Here is a 25,264-nt window from a genome sequence, read left to right on the forward strand (position 1 = left end):
AAGTTACCTCTAAAATAGATATCAAATGTATTTAGCATAAATTAATCAGAATAGAATTTTACAAAAAGAATAGCCATAAATGGTTATTAAGGCATTCTTTCTATCCAAAGTTAGAATGATCTTTGTATTCCTTCTAAGTGGACATCTAAACTTTTGCTATACCACTGTTGACAAAAACTTATTATCTCAGAAGACCATCCATTCCATTGAAAAATCTGCCTCCTTGACCCTTCCATTAGTTATTTTTCTGCTGGGAACATTGAAAACTGTATTCCAATTCTGATTCCTTTTCTGTGGGTTTTGAGGAGGCATCTGTTGAAATACAGTGGATATCACTCCTATCTTCAATTCTCTTTTATCAAATTCCAGTTTGTGAATCTTCCTATTATCATCATACTCGGAAATTCTACCTAAAGGAGTTTTGTTTTTCAATTTTATTTTACTTAAAAAAAAAAACATAAAAACAAGTATATTGCAAAAATGTACAGCTGACATTGCCTGGAGATGAATGGTAGTTTTATACCACAGTTGTTTTATGTATGTATGTATGTGTGTATGTATGTATGTATATTTTTTATTGGAGATCAATTTGCCAACATATAGCATATCCCCAGTGTTCATCCCATCAAGTACCCCCTCAGTGCCCGTCATCCAGTCACCCCATCCCCCCGCCCACCTCCCCTTCCACTACCACTTGTTCATTTCCCAAAGTTAGAAGTCTCTCATGTTCCATCATCCTCACTGATATTTCCCACTCATTTTCTCTCCTTTACCCTTTAATCCCTTTCACTATTTTTTATATTCCCCAAATGAATGAGACCATATAATGTTTGTCCTTCTCCAATGGACTTTCACTCAGCATAATACCCTCCAGTTCCATCCACGTCGAAGCAAATGGTGGGTATTCGTCTTTTCTAATGGCTGAGTAATACTCCATTGTATACATAGACCACATCTTCTTTATCCATACATCTATCGATGGACATCAAGGCTCCTTCCACAGTTTGGCTATTGTGGACATTGTTGCTATAAACATTGAGGTGCAGGTGTCCTGCCATTTCACTGCATCTGTATCTTTAGGGTAAATACCCAGTAGTGCAATTGCTGGGTCATAGGGCAGATCTATTTTTAACTCTTTGAGGAACCTCCACACAGTTTTCCAGAGTGGCTGCACCAGTTCATATTCCCACCAACAGAGCAAGAGGGTTCCCCTTTCTCCACATCCTCTCCAACATTTATTGTCTCCTGTCTTTTTAATTTTCCCCATTCTCACTGGTGTGAGGTGGTGTCTCATTGTGGTTTTGATTTGTATTTCCCTGATGGCAAGGGATGCAGAGCATTTTCTCATGTGCTTGTTGGCCATGTGTATGTCTTCCTCTGTGAAATTTTTGTTCATGTCTTTTGCCCATTTCATGATTGGATTGTTTGTTTCTTTGCTGTTAAGTCTTATAAATTCTTTATAGATCTTGGATACTAGTCCTATATCTGATAGGCCATTTGCAAATATCTTCTCCCATTCTGTAGGTTGTCTTTTAGTTTTGTTTACTGTTTCTTTTGATGTGCAGAAGCTTTTTATCCTGATTAAGTTCCAGTAGTTCATTTTTGCTTTTGTTTCCCTTGCCTTCATAGATGTATCTTGCAAGAAGTTGCTGTGGCCAAATTCAAATAAGGTGTTACCTGTGTTCTCCTCTAGGATTTTGATGCATTCTTGTCTCACATTTAGATCTTTCATCCATTTTGAATTTATCTTTGTGTATGGTGTAAGAGAATGGTCTAATTTAATTCTTCTGCACAAAGCTGTCCCATTTTCCCAGCACCATTTATTGAAGAGACTGTCCTTTTTCCAGTGGATAGTCTTTTTCCTGCTTTATCAAATATTAATTGACCATAGAGTTAAGGACCCATTTCTGGATTCTCTATTCTGTTCCATTGATCTATGTGTCTGTTTTTGTGCCAGGACCACACTGTCTTGATGACCACAGCTTTGTAGTACAACCTGAAATCTGGCATTGTGATGCCCCCAGCTATGGTGTTCTTTTTTAATATTCCCCTGGCTATTCGGGGTCTTTTCTGATTCCACACAAATCTTAAGATGATTTGTTCCAACTCTGTGAAGAAAGTCCATGGTATTTTGATAGGGATTGCATTAAATGTGAAAATCGCCCTCGGTAGCATTGACATTTTCACAATATTAATTCTTCCAATCCATGAGCATGGAATATTTTTCCATCTCTTGTGTCTTCCTCAATTTCTTTCAGAAGTGTTCTGTAGTTTTTAGGGTATAGATCCTTTACTTCTTTGGTTAGGTTTATTCCTGGGTGTCTTATGCTTTTGGGTGCAAATGTAAATGGGATTAACCCCTTAATTTCTCTTTCTTCAGTCTCATTGTTGGTGTATAGAAATGCCATTGATTTCTGGGCATTGATTGTGTATCCTGCCACACTGCCGAATTGCTGTAGGAGTTCTAGCAATCTTGGGGTGGAGGCTTTTGGGTTTTCTATGTAGAGTATCATGTCATCAGCAAAGAGGGAGAGTTTGACTTCCTCTTTGCCAATTTGAATGCCTTTTATTTCTTTTTGTTGTCTGATTGCTGAGGCTAGGACATCCAGTACTATGTTGAATAGTGATGAGAGTGAACATCCCTGTCATGTTCCTGTTCTTAGGGGAAAGGCTCCCAGTGTTTCCCCTTTGAGAATGATATTTGCTGTGGGCTTTTCGTAGATGGCTTTTAAGATATTGAGGAATGTTCCCTCTATCCCTACACTCTAAAGAGTTTTGATCAGGAATGGATGCTGTATTTTGTAAAATGCTTTCTCTACATCTACTGAGAGGATCATATGGTTCTTGTTTTTTCTCTTGTTGATAGGATGTATCACATTGATTGCCTTACGAGTTTTGAACCAGCCTTGCATCCCAGGGATAAATGCCACTTGGTCATGGTGAATAATCTTCTTAATGTACTGTCAGATCCTATTGGCTAGTATCTTGTTGGGAATTTTTGCATCTGTGTTCATCAGGGATATTGGTTTATAATTCTCCTTTTTGGTGGGGTCTTTGTCTGGTTTTGGAATTAAGGTGATGCTGGCCTCATAAAATGAGTTTGGAAGTATTCTATCCCTTTCTATCTTTCAGAACAGCTTTATTAGAATAGGTATTGTTTCTTTAAATGGTTGATAGAATTACCCTGGGAAACCATCAGGCCCTGGACTTTTGTGTCTGGGGAGGTTTTTGATGACTGCTTCAATTTCCTCCCTGCTTTTTAGCCTGTTCAGGTTTTCTATTTCTTCCTGTTCCAGTTTTGGTAGTTTGTCATTTTCCAGAAGTGCGTCCATTTCTTCTAGATTACCTAATTTATTTGCATATAGCTGCTCATAATATGTTTTTAAAATCATTTGTATTTCCTTAGTATTGGCTGTGATCTCTCCTTTTTTATTTGTGATTTTATTTAGCGTCTTTTCTCTTTTGTTTATAATAAGGCTTGTAATGGTTTATCTATCTTATTCTTTCAAAGAACCAACTCCTGGTTTTGTTGATCTGTTCTACAGTTTTTCTGGTCTCTATTTCATTGAGTTCTGCTTGAATCTTTATTATCTCTCTTCTGCTTGGTGTAGGTTATATTTGCTGTTCTTTATCCAATTCCTTTAGGTGCGAGGTTAGCTTGTGTATTTAAGTTTTTTCCAATTTTTTGAGGGACACTGTATTGCAATGTATTTCCCTCTTAGGACTGCTTTTGCTGTATCCCAAAGATTTTGAATGGTTGTATCTTCATTCTCATTAGTTTCCATGAATCTTTTTAATTCTTCTCTAATTTTCTGGTTGACCCATTCATCTTGTAGTAGGGTGCTCTTTTACCTCCATGTGTTTGAGTTTCTTTCAAATTTCTTCTTGTGATTGAGTTCAAGTTTCACAGCATTATGGTCTGAAAATATGCAGGGGACAATCCCATTTTTTGGTATCGGTTGAGACCTGATTTGTGACCCAGTATGTGGTCTATTCTGGAGAAAGTTCCATGTGCACTTGAGAAGAATGTGTATTGAGTTGTGTTCAGGTGCAAAGTTCTGTATATATCTGTGAAATCTATTTGGTCCAGTGTATCATTTAAAGCTCTTGTTTCTTTGGTGATGTGCTTAATTACAAGATCTGTCATTTGCAGAAAGTGCTGTGTTCAAGTCTCCCAGTATTAATGTATTATTATCTAAGTATGTCTTCACTTTGGTTTTTAATGGATTGATATACTTGGCAGCTCCCACATTAGGGGCATAAATATTCATGATTGTTAGGTCCTCTTGTTAGATAGATCCTTTAAGTATGATATAGTGTCCCTCTTCATCTCTTACTAGTCTTTGGGATAAACTTTAATTTATCTGATATGAGGACTGCGACCCCAGCTATCTTTTGAGGACCATTTGAATGGTAAATGGTTCTCCAACCTTTTATTTTCAGGCTGTAGCTGTCCTTAGGTCTAAAATGTGTCTCTGTAGACAGCAAATAGATGGGTCCTGCTTTTTTATCCAGTCTGAAACCATGTGTCTTTTGATGGGATCATTAGGCCCATTCACGTTCAGAGTTACTATTGAAAGATATGAATTTAGTGTCATCATAAAGCTATTCAGTCCCTGTTTTTGTGGATTGTTTCCTTGGACTTCCTCTTTCTTTTCAGGGGTCCCCTTAATATTTCTTGCAGAGCTGGTTTGGTGGTCACATATTCTTTCAGTTCCTGCCTGTCTTGGAAGCTCTTTATCTCTCCTTCTATTCTGAATGAGAGCCTTGCTGGATAAAGTATTCTTGGCTGCAGGTTCTTCTCATTTAGGACCCTGAATATATCCTGCCAGCCCTTTCTGGCCTGCCAGGTGTCTGTGGAGAGGTCTGCTGTTAATCTGATATTTCTCCCCATATAAGTTAGGGATCTCTTGTCTCTTGCTGCTTTAAGAATTTTCTCTTTATCTTTGAAATTTGCAAGTTTCACTATTAACTGTTGAGGTGTTGGACGGTTTTTATTGATTTTATGGGGAGGACCTCTCTATCTCCTGGATCTGAATGCCTGTTTCCCTCCCCAAATTAGGGAACTTCTCAGCTATGATTTGTTCAAATACGCTTTCTGGCCCTCTGGCCTTTTGGCGCCCTCTGGGACCCCAAATAAATGTAGATATTTCCTTCTGAGGTTGTCAGTTATTTCCCTTAACCTTTCCTCATGGTCTTTTAATTGTTTTTCTCTTTTTTCCTCAGTTTCCTTCCTTGCCATCAACTTGTCTTCTATGTCACTCTTTTTTCTACTTCATTAACCCTTGTTGTTAGGACCCCCAGTTTGCAATGCATCTCATTTAATTGATTTTAATTTCAGCCTCATTAGTTCAAAATTCTGCAGTCATGAAGTCTTTTGAATCCTATATGCTTTTCTCCAGAGCCACCAGTAGCTTTATAATTGTGCTTCTGAATTGGCTTTCTGACATCTAATTTTAATCCAAATTCTGTAACTCTGTGGCAGAGAGTACTGTTTCTGATTCTTTCTTTTGTGTTGTGTTTTTTCCTTCTAGTCATTTTGCTCAGTGCAGTGTGGCTAAAAACAAGTTGTACTTGTTAGAAGCGCAAACTCTTCTCTCTGTAGCATTCCAGCTGTTCTCTCTTTAAAACTCGGCGTCAAATCATAGGTTTTCAGGATGATTTGTGTTATGAGGGGGCGGGGGGGGGGGGGGAGCCAGCGGGAAGGAAGGAGTAACCAGAACCTGCAGAGTCTTTCAGGGGAAAGCTCCCAGACAGGAGCTGGCATATTCAGTAGAAGAAAAAAGCCAGTTCCAAACCTACCTAAAGGAGTTTTTAACAACTACTTGCATGATGCTTTGCAGTTTACAATATGATTTTTTATATATTTGCCCTGGTTTGAAAAGAACCATATGTAGTCTGAGCAATAAGACCTTTACCTCTGAGGAAGGGGGAGTGGGAAGAATGGGCAAAATGGGTGAAGGGGAGTGAATAGGAGATATTGGCTTCCAGATATGGAATGAGTAAGTCATGGGAAGAAGAGGCACAATATAGGGAATACAGTCAATGATATTGTAATAGCGTTATGTGGTGACAGATGGTAGCTATACATGCAGTGAGCCATAATATAATGAATGTATCTAGAAGTTGAATCACTATGTTGGTTGTGCTTTTAAAACTAATGTAACATTGTATGTCAACTATACTCAAAAATTTAAAAGTAATATATATATATATGTATATATAAGTATATATACATATAACACACACCATATATATGGCATTTTATCAAAAAGAAAAGGCCTTTCCCTGTGAGATCTGGAAACTATTCCTAATATAAGTAAGTTCTTTGAGGCTGTTCCTCATTTAGGTCAATCAACCAAGTCTTGTGCTATTTTTTTCACCTTTATTTTTGTACTGTAACTATCCAGTTAGGTTTTTCTTGTTTTTTGTGTTTTTGGTTTTTGTTCAAGCCTTTACAAATAACACTTTGTCCTTTTTCTCCAGTTATCTGTTAATCTTTAATTCTGTCATCCAACATATTGATACCCCCTTCCAACTTTGTGTCACCTGCACATATAGTTAATCGGATCATAACAGATAATCACAGAAACTTGGGGTTTCAAGTCATGAGAATTTTTAAGAAGGGGAGAGAGAAACAGTAATTCTGTGCCAGGATTTGAATGTAGGTTTTGAATATAGTTTCTCCGTACTGTACAATTGTCTCTCTAATTCATCTATTTACTAAGAGTGATTTCTAGAAATAATGGTCTTATATAAAACATAATAGCCACATTTGTTCCTATATTGTCATCTTATTTAATTTTCTAATCATTTCAAAAAATTTAATCTTATTTCTTCAACTGTTAATTCACACAATAACAGAAGACAAGTTCATCTAGACATAAGCATAATGATTTTAGGCTTGATTTTAGGTTAATTTTACATATGGGTTATAAACAGAATGCTATTCATATACACCTCTACCATCCTACTGTAGGATCAATTGACCAATTTTCAACAACTGACCAAGCAACTTCATGTAACTAAGGAGAACATAGAAATGGTAAGTGAAAATATCCATTTAGTGTACTTAATGTATATAAACTAGAAATTGTGACTTTAATATTTATTATGCTAATAAAACTTAGTAACAAAATGCCCATGTTATGTGTAATGAAAATAAGTAGGTAGTACTCTTTTCTCTTTATCTGTCTTTTTCTTTCATATTCAGTGGCATGACAATGTTCATGATACTGACTGGAGATCTAAAGCTGGCATCTCGGGCAGCCCGGGTGGCTCAGCAGTTTATCGCCACCTTCAGCCCAGGGTATGATCCTGGAGACCTGGGATGAAGTCCTGCATGGAGCCTGCTTCTCCCTCTGCCTGCGTCTCTGCCTGCCCCTCTCTCTCTCTCTCTCTCTCTCTCTCTGTCTCTCATGAATAAATAAATAAAATATTCAGAAAATAAATATAAAATAAAAATAATGCTAACATCTGTCTGAAATATCACGTAACATAATAGTAATCTTAGGGTCCTTGGTAGGATCTCTTGAGAGTAATCTAGACTGTGAGCTTCTCAAGAATAGGACTCATGCTTTATTCTTAGAATTTCATTTAGCATGCTGGTAGGTATATAATAAGAATAGTGGACCTGATAAATGAGTAGCACAGTTTCCTAAAAATAATAGGACATTAAGAATCATTTGTTAGTTGTTTGGCCACCAGTATTAATTGTTACATCTAAATGTCCCTTTAATTTTTTTCTAAACGAAATGTATTAATTAGCCTTCCTAATTCTGCTCTTTACCTTTTTTCTCCTCTCCTCTTTTTTTCTCTTCTTTTCTCTCCTTTTCTTTTCTTCTTGGAATTTTATTTTACCTCATTGTTGTGTAATACAATTATGACATCCCAGGTAATTCCTCTTTCCTTTCTTCATTTTTCTTAATAACTCTGCTAATTCTTGCTAGTGCCTAGAAAATGTCTTTCTAATGAAAATGTCTTTGTTTAAGAGAGGAGTTGTACCACCCAAAGTAAGTTACCCAATTTTTTTCTACTTTTCAAAATTTTCTCCTTTAACCATGTAAAAAACGAAGTGAATTTTACCTTATTTCACTTCTGTTACTCTTAATCACTTAACATTTTTAATAATATACTTCTTAGATATTTTAAATAGTATTGAAGTACTCCAGAACAAAATGATATCCGTAATTAACAAATCACATTTCTCCGTGAAATTAATAGTTTAACCTAACATCACATCTATATCTCTTAGAATTGCAAGGATTATATAATTCTTTGTATCTTATACCACAGAGAGCCCCTATTTTATTATTAGCTACCCCAAATCATTCTGATGAAAGTCATGGGAAACAATTATTTGAATATTCATAGGAAATGCATTAAAAATTTCTAAGGCACAAGAAATTCATAGATTTTGGCCAAAACTAAGAATAGTGAGTTATATATATGTACAATAAAAATGATAAAGGAGTGACAAGATGGATGAAAGAGAGTCGTGTTATAAAGAGCAAAAAAGAGACTATCCTGGAGGTTAAAATAAAGGAATATGGTAAGAGAAATTTTAAAACTTAAGCATTTTTCTTAATATACTTCATTGGGTATCACACAAGACTGCTAAATGTGAAGGGACATAGCTAAGTGATTGTAAAGATCTTGTACATCTCAAAGAGCATTCAGAGTATAGTTACAGAAGCAAGTGTGAGTCAAAATCAAACTTGAAGAAAAGTACCCATTAAAAAGTTTTCTGATTTGGGCACCTGGTGGCTCAGTGGTTGAGCATCTGCCTTTGGCTCAGGTCATGATCTCGGGGTCCTGGGATCAAGTCCTGCATTGGGCTCTCCACGAGGAGCCTGCTTCTGTCTGTTTGTCTGTCTGTCTCTGTCTCTCTCTGTCTCTCTCTGTCTCTCTCTCTCTCTGTGTGTCTCATGAATAAATAAAATCTTAAAGAAAAAGTTTTCTGATTCCATGAATAAGCTGATTAATTGAATAGTTTCCTATAAATGTACAGTAATTTGATAAGTACACAAAGAAGTAAATATCTTTCATGACCAGTGCACATTTGTAACATATAAAAGGTAGACTCTCCTAATGTGAATGGTACATAAAAGTACAAGTTTATATTTTTTACTGTGACTATAAATACAATGGGAGTTCACATTTCCTAGAGATTCTCTTTCCTGAAATCTTTTTTTTTTTTTGAGATTTGTTCACCTCTATAAAATTACTCAAAAATTTTTTTCAAAAAAGTTTTCTGATTGCATATTAAGTTCCTTTAACTGTCAAAGGTTCTCTAATTGCAAGAGAAATGTACATCTATCCACAGACCCCTGTCCTACGTGGTAAAACAGGGATGACATATGAAATTATCATGATCAGTGTTTGAAAGGGATGCTTCCCTGGACCTTTATGAATCTCCAAAATCTAGAATATTAATACAGTATATAATTTTTTTTTGTAATGACAGAGAACACCATATTCACATGCAGCTGTTGAGCTCTACTAGGCTTGCTAACAAATTAGCTCCCAACACTAGCTTTTTAAAATTCACGATTCCAATTTACACTTCTCCTAATCACTCTACATCATTTATCTTTAAGGTGCTCCCAAATGGTAAAAGAAATACAAGCATCAATTATGTTAGTGCCAAATGACAGTATATATAATAAAAAGTTAACAGTACATTACAGACATAAAAGAATTTAGAGTTGTGAATCAGTTTGAACTGAAATCATTGAGGTAGCTTCACAGGAGAGTTTGAAATGATATTAAACGCCATCTACTTCCTCAAATGATTTAGGCATCCTTTTATTAAATGCTTTTCAGTTAGATGATCATCTAGCCTCTGCTTTAAGTATTCTCTGTAAGAGATTTATCACTTCCCCAAGAGTCTGTTCCTTTGAATTCTGATTATTAGGAAATTGAAATCTGAGGCATGTGATGGCTCAGTTGGTTAAATGTCTGCCTTCATTTGGCTCAGGTCATGATCTCAGGGTCCTGAGATTGAGCCCTGTGTCAGGCTCTCTGCTCAGTGGGGAGTCTGCTTCTCCCTCTGTCCCTGTCCCCAACTCATGCTCTCTCAATAAATAAAGTCTTGAAAAGAAAAGAAAGAAAAGAAAAGAAAAGGAAGAGAGAGAGAGAGAGAGAGAAGAAAGAAAGAAAAGGAAAGAAAGAAAGAAAGAAAGAAAGAAAGAAAGAAAGCAAGCAAGCTAAAATCCTATTATGTTTCCTCCCACTGATGTATGGTTTTATCTTCTGGAGTAACATAGAACAAGCTCACTTCTTCAAATCAATCCTTCAGTTTATTTACTTGTAATCATTATGTCTTTCCTGATTCGTGCCCAATGTTGTACCCAGTTTTTTTTTTTTTTTCAACTATTCTGGTATAATTTACCTACCTCTCATTTATTCTGGCCTTCTTTCCCTGTGTGTGATAGTTAGTATCTTAAGTTGTGTTCTGTGAATTGAACACTAAATGCTGGTCTGCAGTAGTCTGCTTCCCAAAATAAAGATGCAGTCCTCAGACTGTCTTTCATGTTTCAGTGGAGGCATTCATTCATTTATTCCTTAAAGGTGTAAGTACTTCTAGTGTACTAAATCATATGCCAGTCACTTGAGAATTCTGGGAGAAGATAGTCTTCAAAAAATGGTTTGTGTTACAGCCATGAACTTTAAATTTAGGTTTTGAATACAATGCAAGGTGCCTTGTGAAAGTGCATATAAAGTTCTGTCAAAGTGCAGAAAGGAAACAATTATTTGTCTTAAAGTGAATGGATGATGGCAGAATGGAATTCCAATTCCAGAGGAAAATAAAATAGTGTATAAAAATATGAAGTCAATAAAATTGGGTAGAGTATGAGAGAAGCACAATGAAAACTCCAGAAGAAGCAGGTTGGAGAGATGTATATATGATCTGTTGGGATGGGAAAAAACTGAAATCAAGACTGTTGATGAGGTAATAACTATAGTCTATATGACTTTGCCCATAAGGCATACAGATAAAGATGATAAAAATAAGGAATTGAAATTGTGCCTTCATGGTAAAACCATCACTTAGGGAAGAAAATCAGTCCCCGGGATCCCTGGGTGGCGCAGCGGTTTAGCGCCTGCCTTTGGCCCAGGGCGCGATCCTGGAGACCCGGGATCGAATCCCACATCGGGCTCCCAGTGCATGGAGCCTGCTTCTCCCTCTGCCTGTGTCTCTGCCTCTCTCTCTCTCTCTGTGTGTGACTATCATAAATAAATAAAAATTTAAAAAAAGAAAAGAAAAGAAAATCAGTTCCCTTAGAAAAAATTTTTATACACCTGGAAGACTGCTTCATATCTTACTTTAGGTCCCTTCAGAGGCTAACCCTGAAAGAGGATTCTGAAGCATGTCATTTATTTAGGAGATAATACCAGGGAGCACCAGTAGGGAAATGGGGAAGTGAGACTGGGAAGAGAAAAGAAGGCAGCCAAAGGGTTTTTAATAATCTTGCAAATTAACACCATGGGTAACTGAAATTTAATCCTCTGGAAGCCAGTGTAGAACAGGCTCAGACTTACTCCACCATGAGCCACAGGAGTTTGGAACACCAGTTCCAAAACAGCCACAGGAGTTTTTACACACCAGTTCCAAACAGCCACAGGAGTTTTTACACACAAGTTCTCTTCAGTCATTATTATCCAGCTCTTCCAGAGCAGGCTGGGGACATGAATTCTCCAGCACCTGATGTCTTACACAGTTAGGTAAACAAAGGAGGCTCCAATGGCCAAGAAAACCATAAAACCTCGAAAAGCAGATGCAGGTGGTTTGAAGTGAAGCAAGTGTCCACTAAAGTAGTAAAGTAAAGGTAAGGAAAGATTGCCAAGGTTATATTTTACCATCAAAAGCTTTAATCATTATCATGACTTCATTTTTTTCTACTTATGTGCCCTACAGTTAATCTTTAAAGATGTAGTTTTAAATGTTCTAATACTGAATGTTTCTTTTTTTTGTTTTCTTGTGATAGACTAACCAACACTTTCTGGAAACAGTTACTGAACAAAATGTGGAAATCGAGCAACTTCGAAAACAACTTAGGTATTTTGAAAAATGGATTTTATTTTATTAATAATTATTTTTCTTCAGAATAAGTGATGATGGCATAATTTTTCCACGAACATTTTTTTTCTTCTCTTTTAAGCTTCTGTCAAAAGCTTTCTGGACATATGCTCTGTTAGTACCGGAAAATATTGAAAATACTGAAATCAAGACAATTAGGAGGAGGCAACTATAATATATATGATATGATATATATAAAGGGATGTTTCATGATGGTAAAACTGATGCTTATGGAGGAAAATCAGTCCTTTTAGAAATATCTCTGCACATATCTTTGTGTTCCCCCATAAGCAGACCTTGAGTAAAAGGGTGTCAAATCATGTAATTTATTTAGATGTAATACCAGGGAAGTGGGGAAGTGAAACAGGGAAAAAAGACAAAGCCAAAAGAGGGTTTTTAAAACCTGGGCAACTTAATACTATACATATTTATTGTGGCCCAGTGGTTTAATAATCATTGCATTAATAGACTTCACAGGAAAATCTTTTTCACTTTATGTTTCCCTTACTTATAATACTTAAAATTCAGAAGTATAGGCATAATAGAATTTTGCTCCATGATGCATTTAGAAGTATCTTTAAATTGTGATATAAATCAACATTTTATTAAAAATGTAACTTTGTTTGTTAAACGAACCTTGCTATTTATTTTTTTATACCATCATGTATTTTTGCCCCACAAAATATTTAGCTTTTTTTATAAAAGACTTTATTTTATAAAATTTTGTGCACCATTTTTTATGTTTTTATTTTATTGCCTTTATCAGCTTTTTAATTTAAGTAACTTTACTTTCTTTTCCCCTAGACATTCCTACCTTTGGGCACTTATTTGATCCTCTTTATTTCTTTAGATGTTATTGATTTTACTGTTTAAAATACTAAGGTTTATTTAGTTGCAAGATTTCATTCTTTTTTTCAAGATGGAAGTTTTGTTTTGTTTTTTTATAAAACTAATGTAAATCCATTATAGAAAACTCTAGATAGTATAAAAGTATATCAACTTGCATTACAATTCTGGCACTAACCATAGTTAGTCCACATTCCACAGGTTAATAACACAATCCCCAATAAGACTACTTTCACTAAGACACAAGTTCAAGGATCCCCAGGCCACCCACACATCTGACCAATTGGCTATAAATGCAGGTGTTTCCTCTAACCACCCAGGCTCAGTAATTCTCCAGAATGGCTCAGGGAACTCAGGAAAGCACTATACTTACGATTAAAGTTTTATTATAAAGGTCAGAGATCAAAACCAGACAAAAGAATAGACTCATTGAAGAAAGGTCTCAGAATTTGGACTTTCATGTTCTTTGCCCATGGAACCAGGATGCATGACCCTCCTGGAACATCACTCTGTTCACCAATTAGGAAGCTCACCTAAGCCTTAGTGTCCAGAGATTTTATTGGATTTTGATTATGTGCATATGATTTGTATTAAATGTAAATAAATTTACTTTTTAATGATATTTCTGAATGACTACATCATAGAACACAACTTTGACTATACTTCTGAAATTTAAGTATTATGACTGATTGCACTGGCCACTTGATTGAACCCAGTCTCCAGTCTCCCTCTTCTCCCTGGCAGTCAGAAGGTTGGGCCTATATCATGGCTCAAGGCCCCAAGTCTCTAATTACATGGTTGCTCTTATCAGCTAGGCCCAGCTCCCATTCTGAAACTAGTGTCTTACCTTGAGTCACGTCATTAGCATAAACTCATATGTGGTCCCAGGAGCCTACTGTAAATAACAAAAATAATCCTACTATGGGTGAGAGGTAGTAATGGCCTTGCAATTTTAAATATGAGTATGTAGATCTCACTGAGCAGTTGAGATTTGAACAAAGACTTGAAGGATATGAACAGATTATCCGTACAATGAAGGGAAAGAGTTTTCCAAGTATAGAACTTGCCATTACATAATTGGAAACATGCTTAAGGAACAGCAAGGATGCTAGATGTCTCTGTGATTTATTTGAAGAGTAGCAAACCATTCCGATACTTTGTGACTCAAAACAATAGCCTACTTAGTTTATGATATGAGGGACAATAGAGCAGTTTTTTGGTCTGGACTTACTGGGCTGTATCTACTAAACTTGCCTATGTGTCTCTGGTTGGTCTGCTAACAGTGTAGTAGTTGGCAGTGGATGATAAACTGACAGGTTTATCACCTAGGTTCTTTTTTTTTTTAAGATTTTATTTTAATTTATGAGAGACACAGAGAGAGGCAGGGACATAGGCAGAGGGAGAAGCAGGCTCCCCACAAGGAGCCTAATGTAGGACTGGATCTCAGGACCCCGGGATCATGACCTGAGCCAAAGGCAGACGCTCGACCACTGAGCCACCCAGGCGCCCTTATCATCCAATTTCTGATGAAGGAAATTGTCAGTTTCTTCACCAGGACAACAAGGAAAGCCTTACTTTACTTCATCATGGCAGGGTTGGTTACCAATGATAGTAAAAGAGGAAATCCCAATGTACAAATATTTTTCAAGCCTCTCTCGAGTCATATTTGTTAATATACTAATGGCAAAGCAAGTCACGAGATCAACCCAAATTCAAAGGATAACGAAATAGGTAATCCTCTTGATGGGAAGTTTTTAAACATCATGTTACAAAGATGTGGATGTGGAGTGGGAAGAATTTAGGGCCATTTTTTTTTACATTCTCTCTCACTAGTATACAGAGTATACAGGAATACAGGAAACGAGCAGTAATAAATGAAGTCAGAAATGTTATGGAGAGTGGAAGACAAGGTGAATGGGCCTTGTAGGCTATTGTGAGGACTTTGGTTTTTTGCTGTGGGTGAAATAGGATTTTGGGGGGGTTTTTTTTGGTTTTTGGTTTTTAGGAATGGTTTTTAATAGGAGATTGACACAATCTGACTTCTATTTTAATAGGATTGATCATTCTGACTGCCGTATTGAAAATAGACTGTAAAGAGGCAAAAATGGAAGAAGGGAGACCAGTGAGGAGGCTATTGCAGTACCCAGGAAAAAAATCATGTTGGCGAGGACTGTGGTGGTAGCAATGGGAGACAGTTAAGATGTGGTCAGATTCTGGTTTTCTTTTTTAAATGTTTTATATGGTAGATTCAAGAGGATAGATTGGATAAAGGTAACAGATTGAGTCATCATGGGTGACTTGATTTTTTTTTTCGACAAGCAACTGGAAGAATGAACTGAGAAGTCTATGTATAGGTGGCCAGATTTGGTGGGGGAGGAGGCAGTTTGGGCCGTATTGAGATTATACAAACTACTGGAAATCCTAATGCTATTAACCATTAGCATGCAGTTCAGTAGAGATCTAGACTCAAGATATGAAATTTTTAATGTTCAACAGAAAAATAGTGTTTAAAGCCATGAGACTGGAATAAATAAGTACGGTTGACCCTTGAACAGTACAGATTCACTTCATGGGTCCATTTACGTGCAGATTTTTTTCGTTAAATACATACAGTATTGTAAATGTATTTTCTCTTCCTTAGGATTTTCTTAACATTTTTTTTCTCTTCATTGTAAGAATACAGTACATAATATGTACAACATAAAAAATATGGGTTAATCAAGTATAAATGTTAGTGGTAAGGCTTCTAGTCAGCATTAGGCTATTAGTAGTTAAGTTTTGGGAATGTCAAACATTATATGTGGATTTTTGACTACATGGAGGAGTCGATACTGCTAACCCCCTTATTGTTTGAAGGTCAACTTTTCTTGGATGGGACGATTAAATTTCCTAATGAGAATAAGTCTTCCCAGATCTTTAAAAATAATCTCAGTGTAATTTGTGCTAAAACCCCTGTAGTTTGTATGTATATATGTGTCTGAGAGAGAGAAACTTGGTAATCTAATCCTAATATTATTAATTAGGAAAGTGCCATTTACCAAGACCATTCTACAGAAGAGTAAAATGCAGTGTTATTTGTAAGAGCATGAGTTTGACAAAACAGAATAAAGAGCATGTAGAAATTTCATATATAACAGAGGTTGCATTATAAATCAGTAGGAAAATAGTCATGTGGGGAATGGTTGCTATCCATGAAAAAGATATGTAAAGCTTTGCTTTTCACATTTAAGTATTTATATGGTTTTATGAATTAAATACCTAAATGTAAAAAGCAAAACTTTATAGATTTTCTTTTAAAGTATCAAACAGTCTCTCTTGAACATTTGCTAAGGAAGTATTTCTTAATCAAAATTTAAATGCAAGCCAAAAAGGAAAAGATTGACATACTTGAATATGTTGAAATATAAGACTTATATTACGAAAATCAGTATGTCAAATGAAAAGGCAATCCATAGTCTGTGAGAAGACATTTGCAATGCATATAACTGACAGTGCATTAGTGTTGAGGAAACGTAACTAAGCATCAATTAATAATAAGTAAAAGTCCATAGAAAATTGGGTAAAGGATATGACCATTTCAAAAGTCATAACAATCAGGAAAGTGCAAAACCTAATGTGATACTATTTCTAAATAATACTACTGAAATAATGTGATAATTTGATACCAATTATCAGCATCAAAAATATTATGTGAAGTGTAATAATAAGGTACAAAAGGAAATTAGTTTTATAGATTTTTTTATAGTTTTATAGTTTATATAGATTTTATACATTATATACATTTTATATAGAAGTATATACATTATATACATTTTAAATATTTTAAACAGTAGAGTGATCATTTAAACACTGATGATGGATATGTACTTTTTTAGTTATATACATATCAGGTATATAGTAAAGTAAAATGTATATATATTATATGTGTGTGTATATTATAAAAGAATAAAATGTAAAATTACTAGGACTGATATACCCTAACTTCAAATTACTAATTGTCTGTATTTGTAGAAGTAGAACATTGGAGACAGCCTAAGTGTCTGTCACTAAGGAAATGGATAGGTAAATTGTAGTGTTTGCATCCTGTGGAATAATATGCATCATTTAGAAACCTGTATTTACATGTAAAGGTATAGTTATAGCAACATAGATAGATCGAAAAAACAAGGTTTATATAAAGTAAAAAAAAGATCTGGTTCTATAGCATAAAAAACACACACACATACAAATAACATATATTTTACCAGCATATGTATATGTTCAAGAATATATCACATTTTAATGTGAACCTACAAAATGAAGGGGAATGAGGGAGGGATTGGGAATGAACAGGAAAATAAAATGAGAGCAGTCTTTCAAAGCTAATAGTGATAATGGGCCATGGAAAGAGTAGTGTGATTAGCTCAACTCTGCACTCAGGGTTCAGGAAGAATGGAAGAAAGAAGAATATGACTTATGGTGTATGTAGGATAAATCAGGGTGTGGAGATTCTGGAAGGAAGATGAGTAAGGAAACTGATTCATGAAGACCTTCAGTCATATGATAATAATAGAAATAGAAAATTAAAATGATGTAAAAGATTCCGTATAGGAAAAATGGACAGACCTTGGTGATATTGGGCTAAAGGATAGGGGAAGAACTGCAGAATTTTATTGCTAAAGCTATCTTACTGATCATCTTAGTTTAACTTCCCAGTTTTATAGAAGAAACCAAACTGAACCAAAGGCTCAGAAATTGTCCAGGGTTGTATGACAAATTCATGGAAGAGCCAAATTAGAACTTACATCTTGAATTGCTAATCTGGTGAGTTTTTAAACCTGGCTTTCTGACAGTGTTCACAGCAGTAAGAAAGTCAAGAATGAGAATTTATTTTTAAAGGATCATGAGTGATTACATTGACTTTTGACATCTGCATGGAACTTTCATTTGGTTTTTGGACATTTGGGGCTAAAGATTTTAAATTAGGGTTAGAAATCAGTAAAGCTAGTTGTGGTTTTCTAAAACCTAAAAGGTTTTAAGTGTTTAATTGTCCATGAACAATTTTGCCATAATATTTACTGACAGTATTCCATAGCTTAACATTAAGCAGTTCATTGTTGTATACATAAAACTATGCTTGCTTTTCCTGCCACAGATTTGAAGAAACATAAGGATAAGCAGATGCTTCTTTTAGAGAAGAGGGTGTTGCTTTCAAGCTTGACAGATTCTGAATGATGGGGCATATTGACATTACTAGAATTTAGGTTTTGAGATTCCCCTATATTTATGCCAAGAATAACTAAACTAAAAACTCTTTAAATTACGATTTGTTTATACTTATACTGAAAACAATTAGTTTCATTTGCTGTCTGATTTTTATAGTGCAAAAAAAATTAGAATCATAGGAACTTAGACTGAAGGCTTTTATCATTTTCCTTTTCAGGCGTTTCTGGTAATGCTCTGTCAGAGTAGATAAAACTTCAGCCTAGCTTCTAAGAACCTTCAATCACCTGCTCCCCCCCCCCCCAACCTTCCAGTTATATACAAACTGCTCAAAATAGTTATTTTACTGCTTCTCATGAAAAAACTTTTGGTTTCTTCCTTTTGCCTTTGGTCATTATTCTGTTTCTCAGACCTTATAACCTTAAAAATCTGGTTAAAACCTGCCTTCTCCAAGAATACTTCTCTCAATTCATTACACTAGATTTTCACTCTTCTTTTCTTGTGGATATACTCAGCATTTATTCATTTTAAGATGAGAGTTTATGCTATTTCTCTTTCAGTGCATTTTTGTCACATATATTGCTTATAATGTATATTTAGCTGACTTTATAGGAACAATTATTTTTCAAGTCATGTGCTCAGATTTTACATCTCCCTTATAATTTTTTTTTTTTTTTTTTAATTTGAGAGAGTGAGTGAGTGAGAGTGAGCCTGGAGGAGTAGCAGAGTGGGGAGTAAGAGGATGGTGGAAAGAATCTTAAGCAGACTCCGTGCTGAGTGTGGATCCCAATGTGGGGCTCAGCCTTGCAATCCTGAGATCATGACCTCAGCCAAAAACAGAGTCAGAGGTTTAACCAACTGAGCTACCTAGGCACCCCTCCCGCCTTGGAAAATCTTTGAAGGAAAGGATTGTCATTTGTGTATCTCAGGAATAAGTTTTTTGGTTGTTGTTGTTATTAAAGTTTATTTAGTTGAGAGAGTGTGTGCATGCGAGCAGGGGTAGGAGCAGAGGGAGAGGAGCTGGAAAAAGAAAGAAACAGACTCCCCACTGAGTATGGAGCCCAATGCAGGGCTCAATTCTAGGACCCTGAGATTGTGACATGAGCTGGAATCAAGAGCCAGGTACTTAAATCGATTGAGCCACCCAGGTGCCTCTCAGGAATAACTTGTAAAAGGATGTAACTGTAAAGATTCACTAACGAACTTGCATAGGGATCCATATTAACTTTCAATCAGATTGACATCATCAGAATATTTATTTTAAAAAAAATTTGGTCACTAAGGAATGATCTCATTAGCAGAAACAGATACTATCTTCATATAAAGAATCTGTAATTTGTTAATCACCTTATTTTATATATTTTTTTAAAGATTTTATTTATTTATTCATGAGAAACACAGAGAGAGAGAGGCAGAAACACAGGCAGAGGGAGAAGCAGGCTCCATGAAGAGAGCCCGACATGGGACTTGATCCCGGGTCTCCAGGATCAGGCCCTGGGCTGAAGGCAGCGCTAAACTGCTGAGCCACCCGGGCTGCCCACCTTATTTTATATTTATTGAAAACTTAGGGATCCCTGGGTGGCGCAGTGCTTTAGCGCCTGTCTTTGGCCCAGGGCATGATCCTGGAGACCCGGGATCGAATCCCACGTCGGGCTCCCGGTGCATGGAGCCTACTTCTCCCTCTGCCTATGTCTCTGCCTCTCTCTCTCTCTCTCTCTCTCTCTCTCTCTGTGACTGTCATAAATAAATAAAAATTAAAAAAAAAAAACTTAAACGTGTGCTCTGAGTGTAGAAAAAGTCCTTAATAAGTTTCTGTACGATACAGCCTCAAAATTGTTGTAATTAGACTCATTTCACACATCTTTTGTGGGTTCAAAAATTTCTAAAGATGAGATCCCATTCCGTTTTTCTAGCTTGAGGTTGTTTTTGTTGTTTCTACTTAACGTAGGTCAGGAGTACTAAACTAAGCTTCCTGAATCTTTTTATATTTGTGAATGACACCATCCAGTTCCTGCTTCAGAAAACTAGGAGGCATCCATCCTAAATCCTTTTCTGTCCCAGCTCTACCTTCTAAATGCCTCTCAGATCCTCCACTTTTATATCACTATAGTGTTACTGTTTTGCTCAGTCCATCAATGCTGCAGTAACCTCCAAAATAACTAAACTCTTCCCATCTTCTTTTTTCATATTGTCATCGAAATGATCTTTCTAAAATAAAATCTGATCATGGCTTTCTCCTTTAATGGCTACTAAATGCCTATAGGATTTAATTAAAATTACTCAACATGACATTAAAACCATCTGTGACTTGACCTTTGGCTACTTAACTCTGTATTTTGTCAGTCTTCACTTCAGTTTTCTGAACTACTTTCAGTTTCCCAAACCAGCCATGCTATTTCATAACTCCCTAACTTTTGATCACATTGTTCAAGCTGCCTGAAATGCCCATTTCTGATAAATCTTCTCTCAACTTTCAAAGTTCAGCTGAAGAATCACATCTTCTAGAAATCTTTTTCTGAATCTTTATGGTTTATTCCTCCTCGAGTAGGAACCAAGCATGCCTACCTTTGTACCTCAGCTATAAACTGCACATACATCTGTCACAGCCTTTTTAACATTTTAGTCTACATAATTCTTTACAAATTGATCTCTCTTTGCTAGTTTATAAAGCTCCTAATTTAGCTATTTTTATCTTGCCATAATCTAACACAGTGGTAGACACATAGCAAGTGCTCAAAAAATATTTTGTGAGTCATTAAGTCAGCTAATTAAGTAATTAAGTTGCATCTCATTGGAGGGGCAAAACTAAATTTATGTGAGCTTATGTTAGTGTACTTTAGCATTGGTCTTTTGAGGGGCACAACTGTTTTCTCAGACTGTAATTATTTTTAAAATTATATGTTAAATTCTTCAGTTGTGGAGTAATGCATGTCTACTTAGTACTTTGATCTGTAAAACACCTGAAAAAAAAAATTTCATATAACTAATAGTAGCTTTGCAGACTAATTTAAGAGATTTTTCAGTGTTTCCCATTATGGATCCAGGCTTTAAGCTATATTGACTTTTAAATCTGTTTTTATTACTAATCATCTCTAAGTTTAAATGCATGATAGATGAATTTAAGGTTTTTGTTTAGTGTTCTATTTAAATATGAAATAAAATCCAGGAAATCTGTAAAATGTGATGGTAAAATGATTTATAACTAAATGGTTTTATTGAAGAGCAGGTTGCTTAATTGAATGAACTTCAGTTTCCTCATCCTTATAATAGAAGTAAAATTAGCTTCTCTACAGTTTTGCAATATACTATATACTTTTACTGTCTTTTCTCTCTTCCATTCTACTTTGATATCCAACTTATGTAAGTAGGCTTGTATAATACATACTAAGCAGTCTCTCGTAGTCTCTCTTTTGTGGGGTTCTTCCAAGACCTTCAGTATATAGACATCACCTGATGTTTCTTCAGATTACCATATTTAATCCTTTCCCTTTTTTGAAATTGCTTGGAAGAAGAATCTATATTTGCTATAGTCACTCTTTGGAATTTCTTTCAATTTGGATTTTGTCTAACCTTTCTATTTTTCTTTTCCTCAAGCTTATTGGTACCTTTTTTACCCTTTTTGCCTGAAAACAAAATCCTCCATTCTCTTTGATGATTTTTCTGCCCTTCTTGAACATTTCTCTACCGTCTTTTGTGTTTGTACCCTGATTTCCTCTCTGACCTTTGTGACCATTTCTTTTCTTCCTTAGTTTTTCTACTTCCTTAGTCTACCCACTGAAAGTAGACATTTCTTCAATTTCTAGCTATATTATATATTTTTCTCCCTCCTTAGATGATCACATTTATCCTACCCAACTTAAACTTTAACCTCACTAATAACTGTTTCCCAAATATGTACCTCTGGCCATACCTTTTTTGAGCTCTATACTTGAATTACTTAGAGCAAGAGTTCTCAAAAAAAAATTTTTTAAGCAGCAGAACCTTTTAAAAAATCTTATACATGGAACCCCAATATATAAAACTGGTAAAAGTGGAACTGTTATGATTGAGGTAAGGAGTGCAAATCTTCCCCATCTTGTAATTAATACCATCATCACACCTAGGAATTTTGCTTATTCTCTTTTGCTATTCCTTGCCACCCCATCATTCATTCATATCTTGTTGGCTCTCTATCCAGCTTATCACAAGTCCAATCATTAGGACTCTCACCTCTATCCCAAGCCATCACTGTATCTTACTTGTATTTGTCTTCTATCTGGTCTCTCTGCTTTCACTCTTATCCACTGTAAATCACTCGCTAAACACTGGCCCAAGTAGTCTCCTCAAAGCATAAAATAAACCTGTCACTCACCCATTTTAACACTTCATGGATTTTCATTGCAATTGGAACAAATTCCAAAATTCTTACTATGTTCAAAGGTACTTCTATGAATCTGACCTCTCTGCCTTCTTCTCTGATTTCATCTTCAATTTTTTTCTGTAATTCCAACTAATTATAATTTCTTAAAGTACTTTTCCCATACTAGTTACATATTATTGTTAATTCTCTCTTCCTTGTAATTCTACCTAGATTTTCTTAAGTTGACCTCATTGTCCTTTAGACCTTAGCTCAAATATCCCTTCCTTAGACAGCCTTTCCTTGATGCCCAACATCTTTTTCTCATTGTTCTATACCATTTGCTTCATAGTATTATACTTTCTGAAATTACTTCATTTATTTGTTTACATATATATTGTCTTTCTCCCTCTACTACAGTGTAAACTTTATGAGGACAGGGGCCTTATCTCCCTTACTTACTACTGCATCACCAGTGCTGATTATTATAGTACTTAGTACAGCTTATATTAGGTGCTTAATGAAGTAAGTCTAGGACTCTAGAAATACAGTTTAATAAAAGAAAACTGGATGAGTCACCAGCAGTTGAAGCTCAGCATGTTCTGACTGTATTCACAGTGTCTGGCATATTATAAGCATTCAATAAATATTTGTTCAAAGAATGAATCAGTGGAATCTCTTAGATTCTATCTTGGTAAAAACTATGCTATCTTTCCCAGTGGAACTTCTTGCTTACTGTCACCATCACTCTAGTTTAGACCTTTCCTGCCTCTGTTTCATTTATTATGAGCTATTGGTTAAAGAAAGAGAACCATCACTCTAGTCCATGTTTTTTCACAAATGCCACATGTATATTCCTAAAGTATAGCTCTGGTCCCATTATTTGAGTGCTCCCCATTGCACTCAATATAGTTCATTTAACTTGTTAATTGAGCCACATTGTAACCTCTTATCACCTTTCCAGTGTTATTCTCCATCTTATCTAAACATGTCCTACACTTTCCTGCCTTCATGCTTGTCCTTACTCTCTCTAGGAGCAGCATAGTGCCCACTAGGCTCTATCCCAGCCAAATCCACTGACAACTCCAGGCTCAAGCCCTGCCAGTTGCAGGAACCCGCAAAATGCAGCCCCTTTCATTTCCTAAGCCAAGGGCTTTGGGGAAATGTTCTCCTTGTGTGTTCCCCTGTGTAGTCCTCTCTCTCGTCATTCTCTGTGACCACACTCCCTCCCCTCTGTAGCACCCATGATCCGTTTTTCCCCTAAACCATGTCTCTGTATTTCCTACCTTTTTCCATGTAGCCTCTTCTCTCTTTTTAGTTGTAGTTTCTTCTGTCAGTCTTCAGGTCAATTTCTGGGGTATTTAGGATAATTTGATAGTTACCTAGTTGTGTTTATGGGATAAGACTAGTCTAGGGTCCTCCTACACCTGTTCCTGTCTGCTAATCAAATCCCAGAAATTTTAAGTTGACAAGGAAGTGTGCCTGAAAATGAAATATTATATATTTAAAAGTATTCCCTTTAAGCAAAAAATATAAATACATGAGTAGTAATAACTATAAATTATTAATATTTATTTCTTGTTTATCAAATGTGTTTTTCTAAAAAAACTTTTTGACATTTATAAAAGTACCTGTATCTAAGACATTTGCATGTAAAATAGCATAAACATAGTTATTAAACTTCATAAAATTAGTATTATTTTTAATTCCTTTAAAGGTTTCACAAGTTTTAATTTTTTTTTTAATTTTTTTATTTATTTATGATAGTCACAGAGAGAGAGAGAGAGAGGCAGAGACACAGGCAGAGGGAGAAGCAGGCTCCATGCAGGGAGCCCGACGTGGGATTCGATCCCGGGTCTCCAGGATCGCGCCCTGGGCCAAAGGCAGGCGCTAACCCGCTGCGCCACCCAGGGATCCCTTTTTTTTTTTTTTTTTTTTTTTTAATTTTTTATGATGGTCACAGAGAGAGAGAGAGAGAGGCAGAGACACAGGCAGAGGGAGAAGCAGGCTCCATGCACTGGGAGCCCAACGTGGGATTCGATCCCGGGTCTCCAGGATCGTGCCCTGGGCCAAAGGCAGGCGTCAAACCACTGCACCACCCAGGGATCCCACAAGTTTTAATATTTGAAAGGACTGACAAGTTTCTGCAGAGTGTACTCACACAAGGCTTTTATTTAAAGGCAAAAGATACTATGGAGTTAAAAAAAAAAAAAAAGCATAAGCAAGCATAGGGCTGTGGGTACAGGTAACATTCAACCACAAGCACCCCTAGTCTTTAGACAAAGACATGCTTTGTCTCCAGATTCAGCTATCAAGATTTTTTTTTTTTTTTTTTTTTTTTTTTTTTTTTTTTTTTTTTGCCCCTTTGCTAACATAATCCATCCCTATTGTCTACCAGTACCAGGTGAAAACCATTGGTAGACAAATCCTGTTTGGGAGTTACCAGGTGAGATTCAGACTTTAAGCAGCACATCATAAATACCACTTTTCATTTTTTGGCTAAGAGTTAAGGCTAGATAGTCAAGCATCCCAAAGCTTTCTCAGCTGTAATCTTGTAATCTAGCTATAGCACACAGTTCTTGATGATTTTAATTCTAAAAAAGGCAAAATTATGATAATAGTTTGCATTTGTATAACTACAATAAGGTTTATTACAGTGCTTTAATATGCATTAACTTATTTGAACATTATGTTAATTTGTGAGCTATGCAGAAAAATTGTTCTTAATCTTTATTTTATACCCACAGTTCTGAGACTCAGGTTAAGTGATTGGCCCAGTTCACATGGCTTTTGTGGTG

General features: G+C 35.8%; 1 protein-coding gene across 5 annotated transcripts in view; it reads left to right on the forward strand.

Annotated features, from left to right (window-relative positions):
* SCLT1 (sodium channel and clathrin linker 1) overlaps window positions 1–25,264 on the forward strand; it is a 176,000-nt gene that overhangs the window by 47,765 nt on the left and 102,971 nt on the right. For all 5 annotated transcript variants that reach the window (XR_013358780.1, XM_077861025.1, XM_077861027.1 and 2 more), the window contains 2 exons: window positions 6,980–7,045; window positions 11,991–12,061. Coding sequence is in view for 4 of the 5 variants with exons in the window: in XM_077861025.1 (XP_077717151.1) it covers window positions 6,980–7,045; window positions 11,991–12,061 (137 nt within the window). In the remaining variant the exon portion in view is untranslated. The remainder of the gene's footprint in view (window positions 1–6,979; window positions 7,046–11,990; window positions 12,062–25,264) is intronic.

This window comes from Canis aureus, chromosome 20, assembly GCF_053574225.1.
Source record: "Canis aureus isolate CA01 chromosome 20, VMU_Caureus_v.1.0, whole genome shotgun sequence".
Taxonomy (NCBI): Eukaryota; Metazoa; Chordata; class Mammalia; order Carnivora; family Canidae; genus Canis; species Canis aureus.